Source organism: Herpailurus yagouaroundi, unplaced genomic scaffold (assembly GCF_014898765.1).
Source record: "Herpailurus yagouaroundi ecotype Mexico unplaced genomic scaffold, PumYag 569, whole genome shotgun sequence".
NCBI lineage: Eukaryota > Metazoa > Chordata > Mammalia > Carnivora > Felidae > Herpailurus > Herpailurus yagouaroundi.
This window is the reverse complement of record NW_024412786.1, coordinates 2055784-2073094: the sequence shown is the minus strand read 5'-3', so window position 1 is coordinate 2073094 and position 17311 is coordinate 2055784. Positions and strand designations below refer to the sequence as shown.

Below are 17311 nucleotides of genomic sequence, written 5' to 3'. Positions count from 1 at the left end.
GCAGCCACTCCCCGCGTGTTTGTGGGCCCTGGGAATCAGGTAGGGTGGGAGGTCACCAGCTCCAAAATGAGCTTGGTCCCTGGGCCCCCTCTGAGACACCCCCCCCCGCCCTGGGGGCCCGGGGGCGGACTCCCATCACCCCGGAAAAGGTTCCAGGCCTGGTGGTGTCAGCCTCAAGGGCAATGTCCCCGTGATAAGCACTGGGGTGGGACTAGAAGCACCCCCCCCCCCCAAGGATGGAGGCCACAGGTCTAACTCCAAAGGGCAGAAAGAGACTAGGGAAGGGCTGGAAGAGCCACTACCCACCTTGCGACCTCGGATAAGTCTCTTCTCCTTTATAAGTCCAATCATGGGCAGGGGTGGGGGCTGGTAGTGGGAGCTCCACAGGGGTCCAACACCTGACACTCGTGAGACCTCTTGCCCTACACCCATGGGACTCTTCCTGCCCTGGCTGCGGCTGGCTGCCTTCCTGTATGACAGGAGCATGGTCCATTTGGTTTGGTGTTCAGACTCCTTAAAGAGGGGCGCCTGGGTGGCTCAGTCGGTTGATTTCAGCTCAAGTTCCTGGGATCGAGCCCGGAAGTCGGGCTCTGCGCTGGAAGTGCGGAGCCTGCCTGGGATGCTCTCTCCCTCTCTCTGCCCCTCCAGCGTGCTGTCAGTCTCTCTCAAAAATAAATAAACTTATTTAAAAAAAAGAGAAAAACAACTCCTTAAGGAGGAAGAGGACAGAGCCAGCAAGATTGATGAGGTTTTTGGGGTGACTGTGGGGCTCGTGGGGTCCGGAGCCGACGACCAAGAAAGACAGGACCCGTGGGCAGGAAGAGCTGCCCCGGGACCCTGAAGAGAGACTGGTTAAAGTCCAGGGGAAGTTTCCAGTGAGATTTTCATATGCTAAAGACTCAAAGGTTACCGGAGGCCTAGCTATTGTCAAGCTAAGGCGGTTTTCTCTCCAGCAAATCGTTAGCATTAAGACTGTAAGGAGTTTCTGGAGAAACGTTTTACTCTGCCTGCCTCAAGTATTTATTTGTCGATGGGCTGCTGGTTAGAAGGAAATTGAGTTCTAGCTGCCATTTCTTTCTGCCTTTGTTCCCCACCTCACTATGGAGGGGTGATGGAGACTTTTAGGTCCTTCGGGACTATGATCTCTATCAGTTAACCATCTGTTTTTCCCTTTCCTTTGTTCTCGGGCAGCCAGGAGTGCCCAAGGAATGTCACACAAGTCCCACCTTGGTGGGGGAGGGGGGTGTTTGCGGCCTGTCAGCTTGCCTCGTGCTCCCTGATCAAGATGATGAAACCAGTTTAAAGGAGGATACAAGAAATCGACACGTGTGTGTGTGTGTGTGTGTGGTCAATGGGAGAAACAGGAGGAATCCTGAAATAAGATTGCTATTGCTAAATTAGATCAATATTGGTCAATATCCTATAGAACAGTGTTTTTCAGGGGCACCCAGGGGGGTTCAGTCAGTTAGGCATCTGACTTCGGCTCAGGTCATGATCTCACAGTTTGTGAGTTCGAGCCCCGTGTCGGGCTCTGTGCCGACAGCCTGGAGCCTGCTTCTCATTCTGTGTGTGTCTCTCTCTCCCAAAAATAAATATTAAAAAAAAAAAAAAGAGCAATGTTTTTCAAAGCCCCATGAACCCTAAGGGTGATAAAACGTACTGGGCAGAAATTCTCTAGTATGACACGAAAGGACTGGGGCCGTCTTTCTGCCTCATACCCACTGCAGGGAACACTAACCAAGAGGATGGAAATTCAGGTTTGCGGCCCCTCTACAGACCTAGTTTGACTTACAGCAGCCCCGGTGGGATCACCCCCAGGCCAGTAACTCCCGACAGATTTGATTAGTGAAGGTTTGATTTGATCACAGCTGCAGGCAGAGCTGAGCTGAGCTCTGACCTAGCAGCCGCCTCCCCCAGGACTCCACCCTCAGGGCCTGGATGGTTCTAGGAGTCCCCGGCGCCCCCCGCCCCCCCCCCCTTCCTGACCTGTTCTTGAAGGCGGCCCAGCTGTTACAAAACAGCAATCCTGCCGTTTTCCTGAAGGGAATCATCTGATGCTCAGAGGGCTGTTGGACCGGAAGCATGGTCCCCTTTGAGCCTGCTTCCCCGAAAGCCTCCAGCATCTCAGCCTGGGAAAGCAAAGGTATGCGGCTACATGAACACTGCAGGAAATGGAGTCGGTCACAGAGCCCTCTGCCCATTTGTCTCCAAACCACAGAAGAGCTGACAGGTGCCCCGGAGGCCCCAGCATTGTCCTGCCCTGAGCTCCGTCCCTACAGCCGCTCCTGTTGACACAGCAAGGCAGCAAGGCAGGGAGGCCTTCCCAAGGAGGGGGTCCCACAGCACAGCCATGTGGGCCCCGGGACATTCCCAGGTCTTTTAACACACACACACACACACACACACACACACTACTGTGCCATTCACAAGCTGTGCCCCCCAATCGTCCAGCCCTCTCTGTCTTCAAGGCACTGAGGCTGAGTTGGCAAACCAGCCTCCTGCGTCCCCGTGATTCCGCCTTGTGAGGAGCAGAATGGGATGCCCCTCTCCGCCTGGAGCCTGAGAGGTGGTGTAGCTTTGGAGAGAAGAGGTCCTGCTCCGGGGTTCTAATCTCAGCTCCGCCACGTGCCAGCCCGTGTGGCCTCGACCGAGTAACCACACGTGCTTCTTTTATCTGCAACATGCCCACTTCAGAGGCCCCCGCGAGGACCGGTGACCCAGTGCGGGCTCGGGGAGTTGTTAGCATGCAGCAAGGGTTGGCAAGTACCCTACTTCCGGTGCATCTACCCACGCCTCCGACGTGGCTTCAGGGGCCCCGTGGAAGCAGGGTGGAGTGGGGTACCCCAGCAGGCTCCCAACTCCCACCCCACCTGAAGGGGCTGCTATTCCTGCCTGTGAGGGTGGCTCGATCCCGCGGCCCAGCAGCAGCACCCTCTGGAAACATCCCTCCCTGGAGGACTGTTAGATCCCACATCCCCGTCTCACGAGGGCACTTGTGTCATGCAGGCCCCCACCCGTGGCCACCTCAGCGATCCCACTGGGGCTCATTCAGATGGGGTCTGTTTCCCAGGGGTTCTGAGCCCACCTTTTGTATCCCTTGGGGTTGCCCCGGGCCCCCTGCGTTCTGCTCCTTAAATCCCAGATAGCTGGGCCATGAATGCCCAACGCCGAGGAGGTGCGCTGGTCCAAGGCGGCTTTCCATCCATTCGACAGGCATGTGCTGAGTGCCTCCTATGTACCAGGCTCTGTTCTGGGCTCCGGAGATTCAGCGAGGGTGATTCAGTGAGATTCAGTGAGGGCGAAGCTTCCATCCGGGAGCGGGGAAGGGTGAGCAGGCCAGGACCAGGAAAAGACCACGGGACTGCTGGGCAGTGCTGAGAGCCTGCCTGAGGTTTGGGCTCGTAAAGGTAAAGCAAGACCAGTGAGGTCACGTGATTCTGCAGGCCCATTCAGGGTCAAGGGTACAGGTGCAGAGCGGGCAGAGCGCCAGGTTTTTTTCCCCAGCGAATGTGACGAAAGCAGAAGAGGAGGCCAGTGGAGAGGCTTTGTAAGGGGCTGGGCGAGGCCAGGAGGGAGGAGAGGGAAAGTGGGAAGAGCTGGCACCAATTGATCGGGGCTCCTGGAGGGACAGGAGAACTCCTGCAGGCAGCAGGATCAACAAGTGAAGTGGGAAAATAAAAGAGAACGCAGTAGCTACCTTAAGTGGTTCCATCAACACCACAATCCAAAATGTTCAGGGAGGGGCCACACCAGCCACCGAGCCAAGATGGGGAAAGGAAAATTGGCCAGGTTTACATCCGGTGCAGAATGCGGCGTAGACACCAGCTGACTCCAACAGCCTGAGCTGGGGTTCTCAGATGGCACACAGAGATGTCACGCGCCCTTGTCCACGTGTCGCATCTGTAATTTCACAGGTTCAAGCGGCTAAATCCCTCCAGGAGGGGGTGGTGTGGGACCATGGGGCTGTTCCTCATGCCGTCGTCACCGTGTCTGTTCCTCAACTTATCAGCCGATCTTGACGTCCCTCCCACTGCCTGCCAGGTGGTGACAGTCCTCCTGGTCCTCAGGAATGTGTACGCTCCCCACACTAACAGGCTTCTGATAAGATCCAAGGTCATATCTGGCGTGCTGATAACCACCTTGCAAAAACTGTGGCTTCCTGGTGTGCCTCCCTGAACCACTGATCACACTAAACCCCCCCATAGCCCGCCCATGCTGTCCTCCTGACCAGTAGCACCAGGGGGGATGGACACAGGAGGGTGGGGGGCAGCTGGTGCCCACAAAACAGGGTTGTGAGCAGGAAGGGGGCTGCTCCGGGAGCGGGCTGTGAAATCACACACACACCAAGTCTACCCTGCCCGGCTCGCCCAGCTCTTGGGGCATCTGTGGGACAATCAATGGGCTGCAGCCTGGCTGGGGAGAGGCCCAAGGCAAGATAGGTCATGGGGGTAGGAGGAGTCACAGCTTGAGCCCCAGGGATCTTCCCACCCTGCCTAGCTCTCTGAGGCCCAGAAGGGGCCCAATCAACATTTGTAGTGAGAACTTGGTGTCTTCCTCTCCTTCTCAGCCTTTGCGCACGCTGGGCCATTTGCACGGATGGCCTGCACCTGCCTTCTCTGCCTGCTGAATGTCTTCTCATCCTTGGAAGATCCCCTCAAATGTTCCCTCTTAGAATTCCTCATTCTCCCCACTGGGAACACACTGGTCCTCCCTCTATAGGGGCACTTACAACATGGTTGAGCCCAAAGCCTGCCTGTCTCCCCTCTGGACCTGAAGTCTTGGGCACCTCTTCCTCCTCAGGCCCTAACACGGGTCTTGCACAGAGCTGGATGAATAGATACTTGCCGGTATAAGAGAAGGAGTGAATAAAGGAATGGATGGATGGGAGGGTGGGTGGATGCGTGGATAGAAAAATGGCTGGGTAAATGGGTTAGTGGGTAGATGGATGGATGGGTGGATGGATGGATGGGTGGATGGGTGGATGGGTGGATAGATGGATGGATGGATGGATGGATGGACGGATGGATGGAAGGATAGAAGGATAGAAGGATGGATGGATGGATGGTTGGATGGATGGATGGGTAGTTGGGTGGGTAGATGGATGGATGGATGGATGGATGGGTGGCTGGATGGGAGAATAGATGGGTGGGGGAATAGGAGGGCGGGTGGATAAATAGTGGATAGATGGATGGATGAACGGGTGAATGGATTCCAGAGAGGGCAGATACGGTTAGAGGATGGAGGAGGAAGTCACCTTGCAAAGGAAGAAATGGCTTCCCTTTCTAAGGGTTCCACTTCCTCACAGAAGCTGGGACCCCTGCAGGATACACACAGAGAATTCTTCTGGATCCCCTTTCTTCCTTTAGCCCCAGGTTTTGCATTTTACGGAGTCAGATGAGGCAGGAGTGGCTAAAATGTACTGAGCTCCCATGATGTCCCAGGCACTGGGCTAGATTTTTCTGCAGATGTGGTCTCGTTTAATGAAAACAGCACCAGTTTTGTGAAACAGATCTATTATCCCCGTTTGACGGCTTTAAAAAAACAAAACAAAACAAAACAGAGTCAGAGAAGCTAAACGAATTGCTCAGGGTCACACAGCTTACATCCGGCAAGGACGACATCTGAACTCAAAACCTGCTCAAGCAGGGGGGGCTGAATGCGCTGGAAATCAAAGGGCGCTGAGGAGACAGAGGTAGGGGTGGCTGGGGGCAGGCCCAGCCTTGCTCTGAACAGTGGCTCTGAGTTCCAGTTCTGGCTGAGACCTGGTCCCTCTCTGGGCCTCAGTGTGCCCATATGGACTTGACACCCTGGGGGTCGCTTCGGTGAATGAGGCAGATATGGAGGTGGATGGGAACAGCTCGCGGCCCTCCCTGCAGGATGCTCCCTGACTCTCCCCGCCAGCGGAGGGCCAAAGGGCAGGGCCACCCATGGGGTAATGGTTAACTAGACCTGACACCCATCTACAAGGAGTGACCCCAGCTGGCCAAGACTCCACAGGATGCAGTGGGTGAAGGTGCTTGGGGGGCTGGTGGGGGCCTCTGCCCTCTTGGGCCTGGGGATCATCCTGGGCCACTTCGCCATTCCCAAAGGGGCCGACGCACCAGCTCCCGGCGTCTCGGTCTCCCAGGACCTGGATCTGGAGATCCTTGAGACCGTCATGAAGCAGCTGGATGCCAGCAAGATCCGAGAGAACCTTAGGTGAGAGGGCTGTCTACCCTCCCCTCCTGTTCACCAGAGGCGCCTCCCTGACCCTGGGCCTGGCCCTTTGTCTCCCCGCAGAGAACTCTCCAGGGAGCCTCACCTGGCCTCCAGCCCCCGGGATGAGGCGCTGGCACAGCTCCTGCTGCAGCGCTGGCGGGACCCGGAGTCAGGCCTGGACGCGGCGGAGGCCCCCACGTACGAAGTGTTGCTGTCCTTCCCCAGCCGGGAGCGGCCCAACCGGGTGGCTGTCGGTGAGGTCCCTCCCACTCAGGTCTGGGGATGCCCGTGGGGCAGGACCTGCCGGGCCCAGCTCTGATGCTGCCCCTCCTCCACAGTGGGTCCCACTGGGACCATCCTCTTCTCCTGCCGCCAGAGTGAACAGAACCTGACTGGGGAGCAGGGGGGCCCCGATGTGGTGCCACCTTATGCCGCCTACGCTCCCCCCGGAACCCCGCAGGTGGGCCTGGGACACTCCCTCCCCTCTGCCGAGGCCCAGTCCCCTCTGGCTCCACCCCAAATTCTCCCTTCCTGACCCAGGGCCCTTCCCTCTAAACTCCACTGCCACACCTTTTGCCCATCGCCTAGCCATTTTACAAACGCTGATGGCCCCATGTTCAAGGTCAGGCCCACTACAGGGCACCTGGACCCAGAGGAAACGAGATGTGACTCCGTTCTTGGGAAGTTTACAAGCTCTGGGTGAGGCGGGGAAAACAGAATCAAAATCCTTCACTCTGCCACTCGGCCTCCCTCTCTCCTTTCCTCACCCCCTCTTTCCTGGGCCTGGCTCTGAGGATCACCTCCCCTTGGGACCAGGGCCTCCTCGTCTACGCCAACCGGGGAACGGAAGAAGACTTTATGGAGCTACAGACTCAGGGCATCAGACTGGAAGGCACCATCGCGCTGACCCGCTATGGGGGTACAGGGCGTGGGGCCAAGGTGAGCAGCAACCCCCAGTGCAGGAAACTGGTGTGTGTGTGTGTGTGTGTGTGTGTGTGTGTGTGTGTGTGTGTGATGGGGTGGTCAGCAGAGGACAGGAAGAAGAGAGGGGAAGAGGAAGGAGCAGGGTTGAGTGGCCTGCGGAGCCCTGGGCTGGGGCACAAGAGGTGAGCTATATTTGTGCTGTTACCACTCATGATGTGCTGTGTGACCCTGGATGCCTCCCCTAACCTCTCTGAGCCTTAGGAAATAAATAGATCAGGTAAACTTTGATATTCTGGGGGTCTAAGTTCTCCTGAATATTCAACTTAAGTCCCTCCTGTTGCCCTCCCTCCCAGCCTGCATCTTTTCAACTAAACATTTTGGCTGAGTAGTTCACATGTGTGTTTTTCAAAAATGCGGGATTTTTTTTTTTTAAACGTATAGAGTGAGAGAAGGGAATAGGGAGTTAGGGTTTAGCGAGCACAGAGTTTCAGATGTGCAAGACGAAGAATTCTGGAAGTGGGTGGGGGTGATGGTAGTGCAATAAAATGTGGATGTCCTCCCTGCCCCTGAACAGCAGGCTATAAAATGGTTAGGGTAGTAAATTTCATGTAGATTTCGGTTGGGGGAGTCAAGGGCTCAGGTCTTGATCTCACAGTTTGGGAGATTGAGCCCCTTGTCGGATAGCTCCCAGCCTGCTTGGGATTCTCTCTCTCTCTCTCTCTCTCTCTCTCTCTCCGCCCCCCCCCCCGCTCGCACACATGCTCTCTCTCAAAATAAATAAATAAACTTAGAAAAAAAAGAGAAGTGCCCGTAATAAGATCTGCAAAAGAGAAAAGAAAAGAGGAAGAGCCATAATGGAATTACACAGATTATAGAGTTTAGAGTGCAAAAGCTTTCCTATCATGCCATCCTCCAAAGAGGAATCTATCCACAGTTTCTTTTGGAAGAAATGCATATGAATATATATTTTTATTTCTCCCTCTTTTTGTATAAAAGCAGCATACTATACCCACCTTTTCAAGGTGTGCTTTTTTTCACCTTAATACATCCTGGAGATGATTCTCCATCGGCACATAAATTGTGTCCTTGTTTCTTTCTTTCTTTCTTTCTTTCTTTCTTTCTTTCTTTCTTTCTTTCTTTTATGTACTATTATGTTTTCATTGTGCTAAAATATACCAGTATAAACTGACCGTGTTAACCATCTCTAACGGTACAATGCAGATGCATTAAGTAGCTTCACAATGCTGTGCAAACCATCACCACCGTCCATTTCTAGGGCTCTCGATCATTCCAAACGAAACTCTGTGCCCATTAAACATAACGTCCCCTCTCTCCCTCCCCAGCTCCTGGTGACCTCTATTCTACCTTCCAGCTGTATGAGTTTGCCTATTCTAGAAACCTCATATAAGAGGAATCACACAATACTGACTTTTTGTGCCTGGCTTCTTCACTTAGCATAACGTTTTCAAGGCCCATCGATGTTGTATCAGAACTTCATTGCCTTTCAAGTCTGAGTAATTGCCTCTTGCATGCTGTATACCACACATTGGCTTATCCATTCATTCTGCCCATGGACACTTGGGCTGCTTCTGCCTTTTGGCTCCTGTGAGCGGTGGCCCTGCTCTCCTACGCGGCTGCCCAGGGTGCCCTTGTGCGATGCCTCCGATCACGTGACAGCCCTGCTGATGAGCATCGACCTATGTCCAGCGGTCTTTTGCTCCCTCGAGCAGGGCTGCAGTAAATGACTTGTGCGAGCATCATCTTGCCTGTGGGAAGACAGATCCATCCTGGCTGCCGCAGTGAGGGAGGGAGCGGAACAGGACATGACATCCCCTCTCCGTTCCCCTAAACACAGCCTCATCCCCCTCCCGCAGGCTGTCAATGCAGCCAAGCACGGGGTAGCTGGGGTGCTGGTGTACACGGACCCCGCAGACATCAACGATGGGCACAGCTCCGCCAGCCAGACCTTTCCGAACTCTTGGCACCTGCCTCCCTCAGGGGTGGAGCGAGGCTCCTACTATGAGTATTTTGGGGATCCTCTGACTCCCTACCTTCCGGCCAATCCTTCTTCCTTCCGCCTGAACCCTGATACTGTCCCTGGATTTCCTCCCATTCCCACTCAGCCCATTGGTTTTGAGGATGCAAAAATCCTTCTCTGGTAAGCTCTGGTGCCCCCCGGGGACCCCTGCCCGCAATCCAGTGGCCCCCAACCTCCAACCCCCACACCCTCCACCTCCTCAGTAACCTCCAGGGAACCTTGGCCCCAGCTGCCTGGCAGGGAGCACTGGGCTGTGACTACAAGTTGGGGCCTGGCTTCCGACCTGATGGAGACTTCCCAGCAGACAGGTGAGGTGGGGCTCCGCTTCCTCAAGGCTCCTCTCCTCTTCCCTTGTTATGCTTCTCTGCCCACGTCAAGGCCTGGCCTTTTCCTTTCTTCTCTCTCCCAACCTTCCCCTGACTCCAAAATATCTGTCTTGTCTTTGGGGAAGCCACAAGGCCCTGTGGGGTTCCACCCGCCCTTCATCTACACTCTCCACTCTCCAGTCACCCTCTCTCTCTCTTGAACTCATTCCCAAACCAAGGCCTCTGCACTTGCTTGCTGCTCCCTCTGCCTGAACACCATTCCCCACGCTCCTGCCACTCCTGGCCTGTCCTCCCCCCATCTGCCACCAGGTGTCCTCTTACAGGTCAACCTGTTAGTGTCCTCGCCACACCCCTTCACCGCCTGCAGGTGCTGTCTTCCTCGTGGTTTGTCTCGCTCAGGGGAGGGAGATCCCCCCCAAGGGCGGGGCTGTGTCTGTCTCAGGCCCTGCCCAGAGCCTAGTAGGGTGCAGGCATACACTAAGTATCCAATAAATACTCTCACCTGAGTAAGTCAGTCCGTGAAAAGAACTGACTCTAAAGAGCGGGGCTCTAGCCTTGCTGCCTCTCCAGGTACTTCTGGGCAAGTGACCTCGTGGTGTCGCTTTCTCGCTCTGGGTCCCAGTTTCCCCTGTATTGGGTTGTGAGGGGGAGTGGGCAGGGCCAAGACTCTGCTCGCCCCCTTGGCTCCCCAAGCCAGGTGAACGTGAGCGTCCACAACCGCCTGGAGCTGCGGAACTCCTCCAACGTCCTGGGGATCATCCGCGGGGCGGTGGAGCCTGGTGAGCGCCCCGTCGGGGCTCCCTGACCACGCCCCCTGCGCTCCGCCCGGCTGGCCCCGCCCGCCCTCCTTCTTCCCTGGTTTCGAGCCTCTGCTCCTCTCTCCAGACCGCTACGTGCTGTACGGAAACCACCGGGACAGCTGGGTACACGGGGCCGTGGACCCCAGCAGTGGCACTGCCGTCCTCCTGGAGCTCTCCCGAGTCCTGGGGACCCTGCTAAAGAAGGGTGAGGCAACCCCCGGTCCCGGTCTAGGGACTCTCCCAGCAGGAGGTCACCCGCAGCCCACTCCTCCCCCCACCGTTCCCCCCCCCCCCCCAGTCCTCTCCCACCTCCTCTCTCTGACTCTCCAGTGCCCACTTGTGCCAAGCCTGAGGGCCCTGTGGGACGACCTGCACGGACACCAGCCCTGGCCTTGCTCCGGTCGCCCAGTGGGACATGGGGAGCTCGTGCGGTGGCTGCTGAGAGCCTCCTGTGTCCCTCCAGTGGAGGGAAACCGGGTGCCACCATAAGGAAGCCAGTGCCCGGGCTCTGCCTTCAGCCTAGTTGAGGCAGGGATGACAGGCAGTCGTTAACTCAACAAACATGTCCCGTATGCCTACTATGTGCCAAGCCAGTTCTAGGCACAGCAGACCCCACAGTGAACACCTGAGTGGCTGTGTGTAAAGACAACCGTGGTCACAGTTTCTCCTGCTCCAAATGGGGAGGTTATGGGGAGTGAAGACCCTACATGGAGGGACCCGTCAGAGGCCTTGGCATCCTCAGGGCCAGGAGGGATAGTGGGCTTGGGCCAAGGTGGGGGCAATGGGAAGGAGGTCTGTGGGTTGTCACAGGTGCAGGAGAGGACGAGTGGAGGACTCCTGGCTCCCTGATTGCTGGTTTGAGCAACCTATATATGCAGTGCCATTTATGAAAAACAAATTGGGGTCAGAGGGCAGATCGAGGGGGAAGAACGTGAGGTTAGTTCTTTACATGTTGATTTTTTTTTTTTTTTAGCTTTTGTGTGTGTGTGGTAAAATATACGTGCCATACAATTTGCGCTTCTAACCAGTTTTAAGTGTACAACTATGCATTAAGTATATTCTGTGTTGTACACCCATCACCCCCATCCATCTCTGGAACTTTTTCATCTTCCATTACCTATAACATCCTAAAGTTATCACTCCATAATTTGAATGGATACCAAGTTAATCTCATAGGAAACTCTACTGCTATAAAGCGCTGTCTTTCCTCTTTACGTTACTGATGTCACAAATCACATCGTTATACATGCGTGCCCATTCACACATGGATTTTGAGGGGCCTAGGAGACATTCCCCCCGGGGAGAGGGCAAGCAGGCAGTTGAAAGTGCTGATCTCCAGGTCAGAATAGAGACTCCAGAGATAAACTGGGGAGTTGGTGGCATAAATGGCATGTGAAATCACAGGCGTGGTAGAGATCAACTGATAAGTGGAGGGGGGGCTGAGCTTGTGGCTTTATCCCCTTCGTTACAAGGGCAGGAATTTCTGTCTCTGTCGTTGCTGTTCAAGTGTTTTATTTTGAAATAATTTCTGGGGTGCCTGGGTGGCTCAGTCGGTTGAACATCCGACTTCGGGTCAGGTCATGATCTCTTGGTCTGTGAGTTCGAGCCCCGTGTCGGGCTCTGGGCTGATGGCTCAGATGCTGGAGCCTGCTTCGGATTCTGGGTCTCCTTCTCTCTCTGCCCCTCCCCTGCTCATGCTCTGTCTCTCTCTGTCTCAAAAATAAATAAAAACATTAAAAAATTAAAAAAAATAATAATTTCAAGCTTACGCAAAGACTTGCCAACATAGTACAAAGAAGCCGTAGACACCCTTCATCCAGATACTCCTGATATTAGGATTTTTACCTTGTTTTCTCTTTCTCTTTTTGTTTTCTGGAGTGTTTGAAAGTTGCAGAAATGCTGGACTTTTACCCATAAGCTGTGTATTTCCTAAAAACAAGAACATTTCCCTTCATGACCACCATACAATGACCAGAATCAGGAAATTAACAATGGTCCCAGTTGTTCTCATAATGACCTTTAGAGCAAAAGAAATTTCTGGTTCAAGGCCCAATCCAGGATCACACATTGCACGTGTGGTAGTGGTATGTGTCATCTGTGGAGGGTTAGGGGGTGTCTGGAGGAGGTAAGGGGCAAGCGAGGGCTGCTAAGGCTTCTGGGAGGCGGCTGGAGACTGCGGCAAGAGCGGTGTGGCATCGAGATTGGAGATGGAAACGCGGTCGCCAGAGGCAGTGAGAGGGAGTGTGGGCAGCTAGTGAAGCCCCTGGACTCTGGAGCCGGGCTGTGGATTTGAACCCTGGCTCTGCTTCCTACCAGCTGTGTAACCCAGAGCAAGTCATTTAACTTCTCTGTGGCTCGGTTTCAATTGCGAAAAGGAGATTGTAACAGTCCCTCCCTCAAGGCATTGAGGACTGGCTTAATATGAATAATGCCCTAAAGAGAACATCAGTGTCTTATTACCAAGTGGAGAAGGTTCCGGAAGAGTTTGGCATAGGATGCTTGAAGGAGACAGTTGGAGGGGCCGAGGGTCAGGATGTCTACCCAAAGCATGCCTATAAGGAAGGGGGAGGGAGGGCATCCTGGCAGAAGGGACCACCTGAGATTGGTATTGGGGGCAATTTTGTGGTGGGGTCATAGCACAGGCCGGGGGCTGGAAAAAGTAGGCCAGAGGGAGCCTGGGCCAGAAGGCTGGGCTGGAGACTAGCTGGGACCTACCTCCTGTCTCTGGCAGCCCCGCCCCGTCCAGCCCTTCCTCCTCTCCACGTTCTCAATATTTCCAAGCGACCCCAAGATCCGGGGACCCTGTCCTCCAGCCCTTTATCCCCCTCCCCAGGAACCTGGCGGCCCCGCAGATCAATAGTGTTTGCGAGCTGGGGGGCAGAGGAGTTTGGCCTCATTGGCTCCACAGAATTCACCGAGGTGAGTGAGCCCTGCAAGGCTGGCGGTCAAGGGGATTCCCGAGGCAGGGCACCGCTGAGCTGACGTCGGTCCTCCCACCCTCAGGAATTCTTCAGCAAGCTGCAAGAGCGCACCGTGGCCTACATCAACGTGGACATCTCCGTGTTTGGTACGGGGGGCAGCTGGGCTGGCTGGGGGAGGCGGGTAATGAGGGGCTGCGGCCTGAAGAGAGGCTTTTCTGATCTTCCCACAGCCAATGCCACCTTGAGGGCTCAGGGAACACCCCCGGTCCAGAGCGTCATCTTCTCCGCGGCCAAACAGGTGAAAGGGGGTGGGGCCGGGAGGAGGGCTGTCCCAGGCGGGGTGGGCGGGGCTGGAGCTGGTACTTATTAGAAGGTCCTGGCGTTGGGACTGAGGCTGGGGGCAGGCTTTGTAGGAGCCCCAGGGCTATGCATAGGAAGGAGACTCTAGTGGGCAGAGCGGAGGACGACGGCCTCTTGGGCCTTGGGGGAGGCCAGCCCCAGACTGGATTCCTCTCCGGGTCAGATCCCCGCACCGGGCCTCGACGGCCTCAGCATCTACGACAACTGGATCCGGTATTTCAACCGTAGCAGCACAGCATACGGCCTGGTTCCCAGGTGAGCCCAGGGCCAGGACAGGGACCCGGGAAGGGCGGGCTGGCCCAGCGGCCTCCAACCCGACCATCTTTCTTTCCACAGCCTGGGCTCTCTGGGTGCTGGCAGCGACTACGCACCCTTCATTCACTTCCTGGGCATCTCCTCCATGGACATCGCCTACACCTATGACCGGGTGAGCAGGCACTCCTGTCTCCCAGCTCCGTACCTTGCTCCACAATCCCCTTCCTCTTTTAGAGCTGCTCTAGTGCAGACTGAATCCGGCTCCACCACTCAGTAGCTGTGCTACCTCAGCCAAGTGTCTTAACCTCTCTGAACATGTTTATGCTCACCTGTCAATTTATCAAATTTAAGATACTACTGATTTTAAGATGCAATATGGTGATGTACACTATTCAGGGGGGAAAAAATGCAACACTGCCAGTTAGTTGTAGGGTGACATTGACTTAAGAAGCATCCTGGGGCAGGGCACCTGGGTGGCTCAGTCGGTTCAGCATCTGACTTCTGCTCAGGTCATGATTTCATGGTTTGTGAGTGCAAGCCCCACATTAGGCTCCCTGACAGCTCAGAGCCTGCTTCGAATCCTCTGTTCCTGACTTGTGCTCTCTCTCTCTCAAAAAAAAAAGCATCCTGGGCTCCTGGCTGGTTCAGTGGAGCATGCAACTCTTGATCTCAGGGTTGTAAGTTTGAGCCCCACATTGGGTGTAGACATTACTTTTAAAAATCAATTTAAGGGGCGCCTGGGTGGCGCAGTCGGTTGACCGTCCGACTTCAGCCAGGTCACGATCTCACGATCTCACGGTCCGTGAGTTCGAGCCCCGCGTCAGGCTCTGGGCTGATGGCTCGGAGCCTGGAGCCTGTTTCCGATTCTGTGTCTCCCTCTCTCTCTGCCCCTCCCCCGTTCATGCTCTGTCTCTCTCTGTCCCAAAAATAAATAAACGTTGAAAAAAAAAATTTTTAAAAACATTTGTTTAAATGTTCATTTATTGTTAAGAGAGAGTGCGAGCAGGGGAGGGGCAGAGAGAGAGGGAGACACAGAATCTGACGCAGGCTCCGGACCCCGAGATGTCAGCACAGATTCGGCTTGAACTCACGAACTGCGAGATCATGGCCTGAGCCAAAGTTGGACGCTTAACTGACTGAGCCACCCAGGCGCCCCAAGAAACAAATCTTACCACCAAAGAGGCATCCTGATTCCAGAGATCTTAAAATATGACAAAAGTGTTTACCCCAGAATAGACTAAGTAACAGTATAAAACAGGGGTGATTCATAGCACTGGTGTGAGGGTAAAATGGGATAAGGGATATGGAGTGCCCAGCTTGTGTCTCCCTGCTTGATGTTCCAAGAAGCCACTTCTCTCATCCACGGGTATACTGCTGCAGGGCAGTAGAGCTGGGATTTGAACCCCCTTGTCTGATTCCCAAGCCCTCTTCTTCACGTGAAATAGGAAACTGGCACCTGACCCGGTTCTGCTACTCTTAGCTGTTTGGAGTCAGGCAGGTGACTTTACTTCTTGAGCCTCAGTTTCCTCCTCTGTAAAGTAGGAATTCTGGAACCTACCTCATACCCGTGGCGATGACTCGAGATAATGTCCCTGTGTTGTAGCTCGCTGTTGATTCGCCTTCTCCCGCTTCTCCTCTCAAGCCTGTCGCTTGGCCTTGTTTCCCTAGAGCAAGACCTCGGCCAGGATCTACCCCACCTACCACACAGCCTTCGACACCTTTGGTTACGTGGACAAATTTGTGGACCCTGGTGAGGAAGGGGGCAGGGGGAATCCTGAGGCTGGAGGGCGGTGGGCTGAAGACTGAGCCGTGGCCTGATGGCATTCCTTGCAGGCTTCAGCAGCCATCAGGCTGTGGCCCGGACAGCAGGGAGCGTGCTGCTTAGGCTCAGTGACAGCCTCTTTCTGCCTCTTAATGTCAGTGACTACGGAGAGACCCTCCGAAATTTTCTGCAGGCTGCCCAGCGCGACCTTGGGGTCCTGTTGGAACAGCACAGCATCAGCCTGGGTATGGAGCCCCCTTAACATGGAGGTGTGGGGAGCCCTGCACCTCCAGGGCTAAGATGCTGGCTGTTGCCCACAGGGCCTCTGGTGACTGCAGTGGAGAAGTTTGAGGGGGCAGCCGCGGCCTTGGGCCAACACGTATCAGCGCTGCAGAAAGACACACCTGAGTGAGAAAGGGCAGCAAGCAGGTGTCTGGGAGGGTGGCCTCCGGGGCGGGATGCAGGCTGGCAGCTGGGCTGTTGGTTCCAGGGTGACAAGGTCCTGCCACTTCCAGCCCCCTGCAGGTCCGGATGCTCAACGACCAGCTGATGCTGCTGGAACGGACCTTCCTAAACCCGCGAGCCTTCCCAGAGGAACGATACTACAGGTGAGCCTGCTCAGGGCTCTTGGGAAGTGCTGTGCGGTGGGGGCCGGGCAAGGGGCACCCATCTGAGGGCGGAGAGATGTCAGAGTTCTGCTGGCCTTTAGAGCACAGCACAGCCCTTTGAAACAGGTGGGGAATCAGCCTCAAAGGAGGGGAGGCAAATCAATCAAGGTCACCTTGGGGCTATAAGGTACATCTCTCACCCCCACTGCGACGAGGGCCGCAGGTTTTAGAGGCGGCGGGGAGGCGCTTTTGTGCCTAGCTGTACAGAGAGGGCCCCCTCCAGGCTGAAGCTCCCTCCTCTCCTGGTCCCTGAGTGACTTTGCGTCTCCCCCATATCTGCTTGCAGCCATGTGCTCTGGGCACCCCGCACGGGCTCCGTAGCCACATTCCCAGGCCTGGCCAATGCCTGCTCCAGGGCCATGAACACGAGCCTAGGATCTGCAGCCTGGGCGGAAGTGCAGAGGCAGCTCAGCATCTTGGTGGTGGCCCTGGAGGGAGCGGCAGCCACCCTGCGGCCTGTGGCTGACCTCTGACCCCAGCCCTCATTCTCCAGCTCCCACCATCCTTTATCCTAACCTTCTCCCACCCGAGTTCTTTTTGGGTGTGCCCCAGTCGTCCTTGATGCCAACCTAAGGCACTATCACTGGACCCTCCAGAGCTTGAGACAACAGCTCAGGGTCCTGCCAGTTGTGGACACCTGAAGGGAGTGACAAGCCTTCCTCGTCCTGGATCTTGGTCGGCAGAGGGTGAAGATCCGGAGACCGGGATGGTGGGGAGTGTCAAAACCACCAGCTGGTGGGGGCGCCTGGGTGGCTCAGTTGGTTAAGCGTCCGACGTCAGCCCGGGTCACAATCTTGCAGTCCGTGAGTTCAAGCCCCGCGTCGGGCTCTGGGCTGATGGCTCAGAGCCTGGAGCCTGCTTCCGATTCTGTCTCCCTCTCTCTCTGCCCCTCCCCCGTTCATGCTCTGTCTCTGTCTCAAAAATAAATAAACGTTAAAAAAAAAAAATTAAAAAAAAAACAAACCACCAGCTGCTCTTGGTGGTACGTGGGCAAGGGAGGGATGCATAATGCCAACCAGCGACCACGAGACCCACCCCTCAGGGACCAGCAGGGAAACT

General features: G+C 55.4%; 1 protein-coding gene across 3 annotated transcripts; it reads left to right on the top strand.

Annotated features, from left to right (window-relative positions):
- The first annotated feature begins 5827 nt into the window (after positions 1-5827).
- On the top strand, positions 5828-17062 carry NAALADL1 (N-acetylated alpha-linked acidic dipeptidase like 1). Of its 3 annotated transcripts, XM_040465822.1 has the most exons (18): positions 5984-6198; positions 6280-6452; positions 6537-6658; positions 7015-7137; positions 8997-9280; positions 9364-9468; positions 10180-10265; positions 10372-10491; positions 13120-13205; positions 13290-13353; positions 13438-13505; positions 13731-13822; positions 13904-13994; positions 15491-15572; positions 15656-15829; positions 15905-15992; positions 16100-16192; positions 16539-17062. In XM_040465822.1, exons 1-18 carry the CDS (start codon positions 5999-6001, stop codon positions 16723-16725), a joined length of 2238 nt encoding a protein of 745 aa, XP_040321756.1. In that variant the 5' UTR covers positions 5984-5998; the 3' UTR covers positions 16726-17062. The 3 variants fall into 3 exon arrangements, 2 of the variants coding, with proteins under 2 accessions (XP_040321757.1, XP_040321756.1); XR_005787492.1 differs by lacking the exon at positions 16539-17062 and having other exon boundaries at positions 5829-6198; positions 15465-15572; XM_040465823.1 differs by lacking the exons at positions 16100-16192; positions 16539-17062 and having other exon boundaries at positions 5828-6198; positions 15465-15572; positions 15905-16015.
- The last annotated feature ends 249 nt before the right edge of the window (positions 17063-17311 follow it).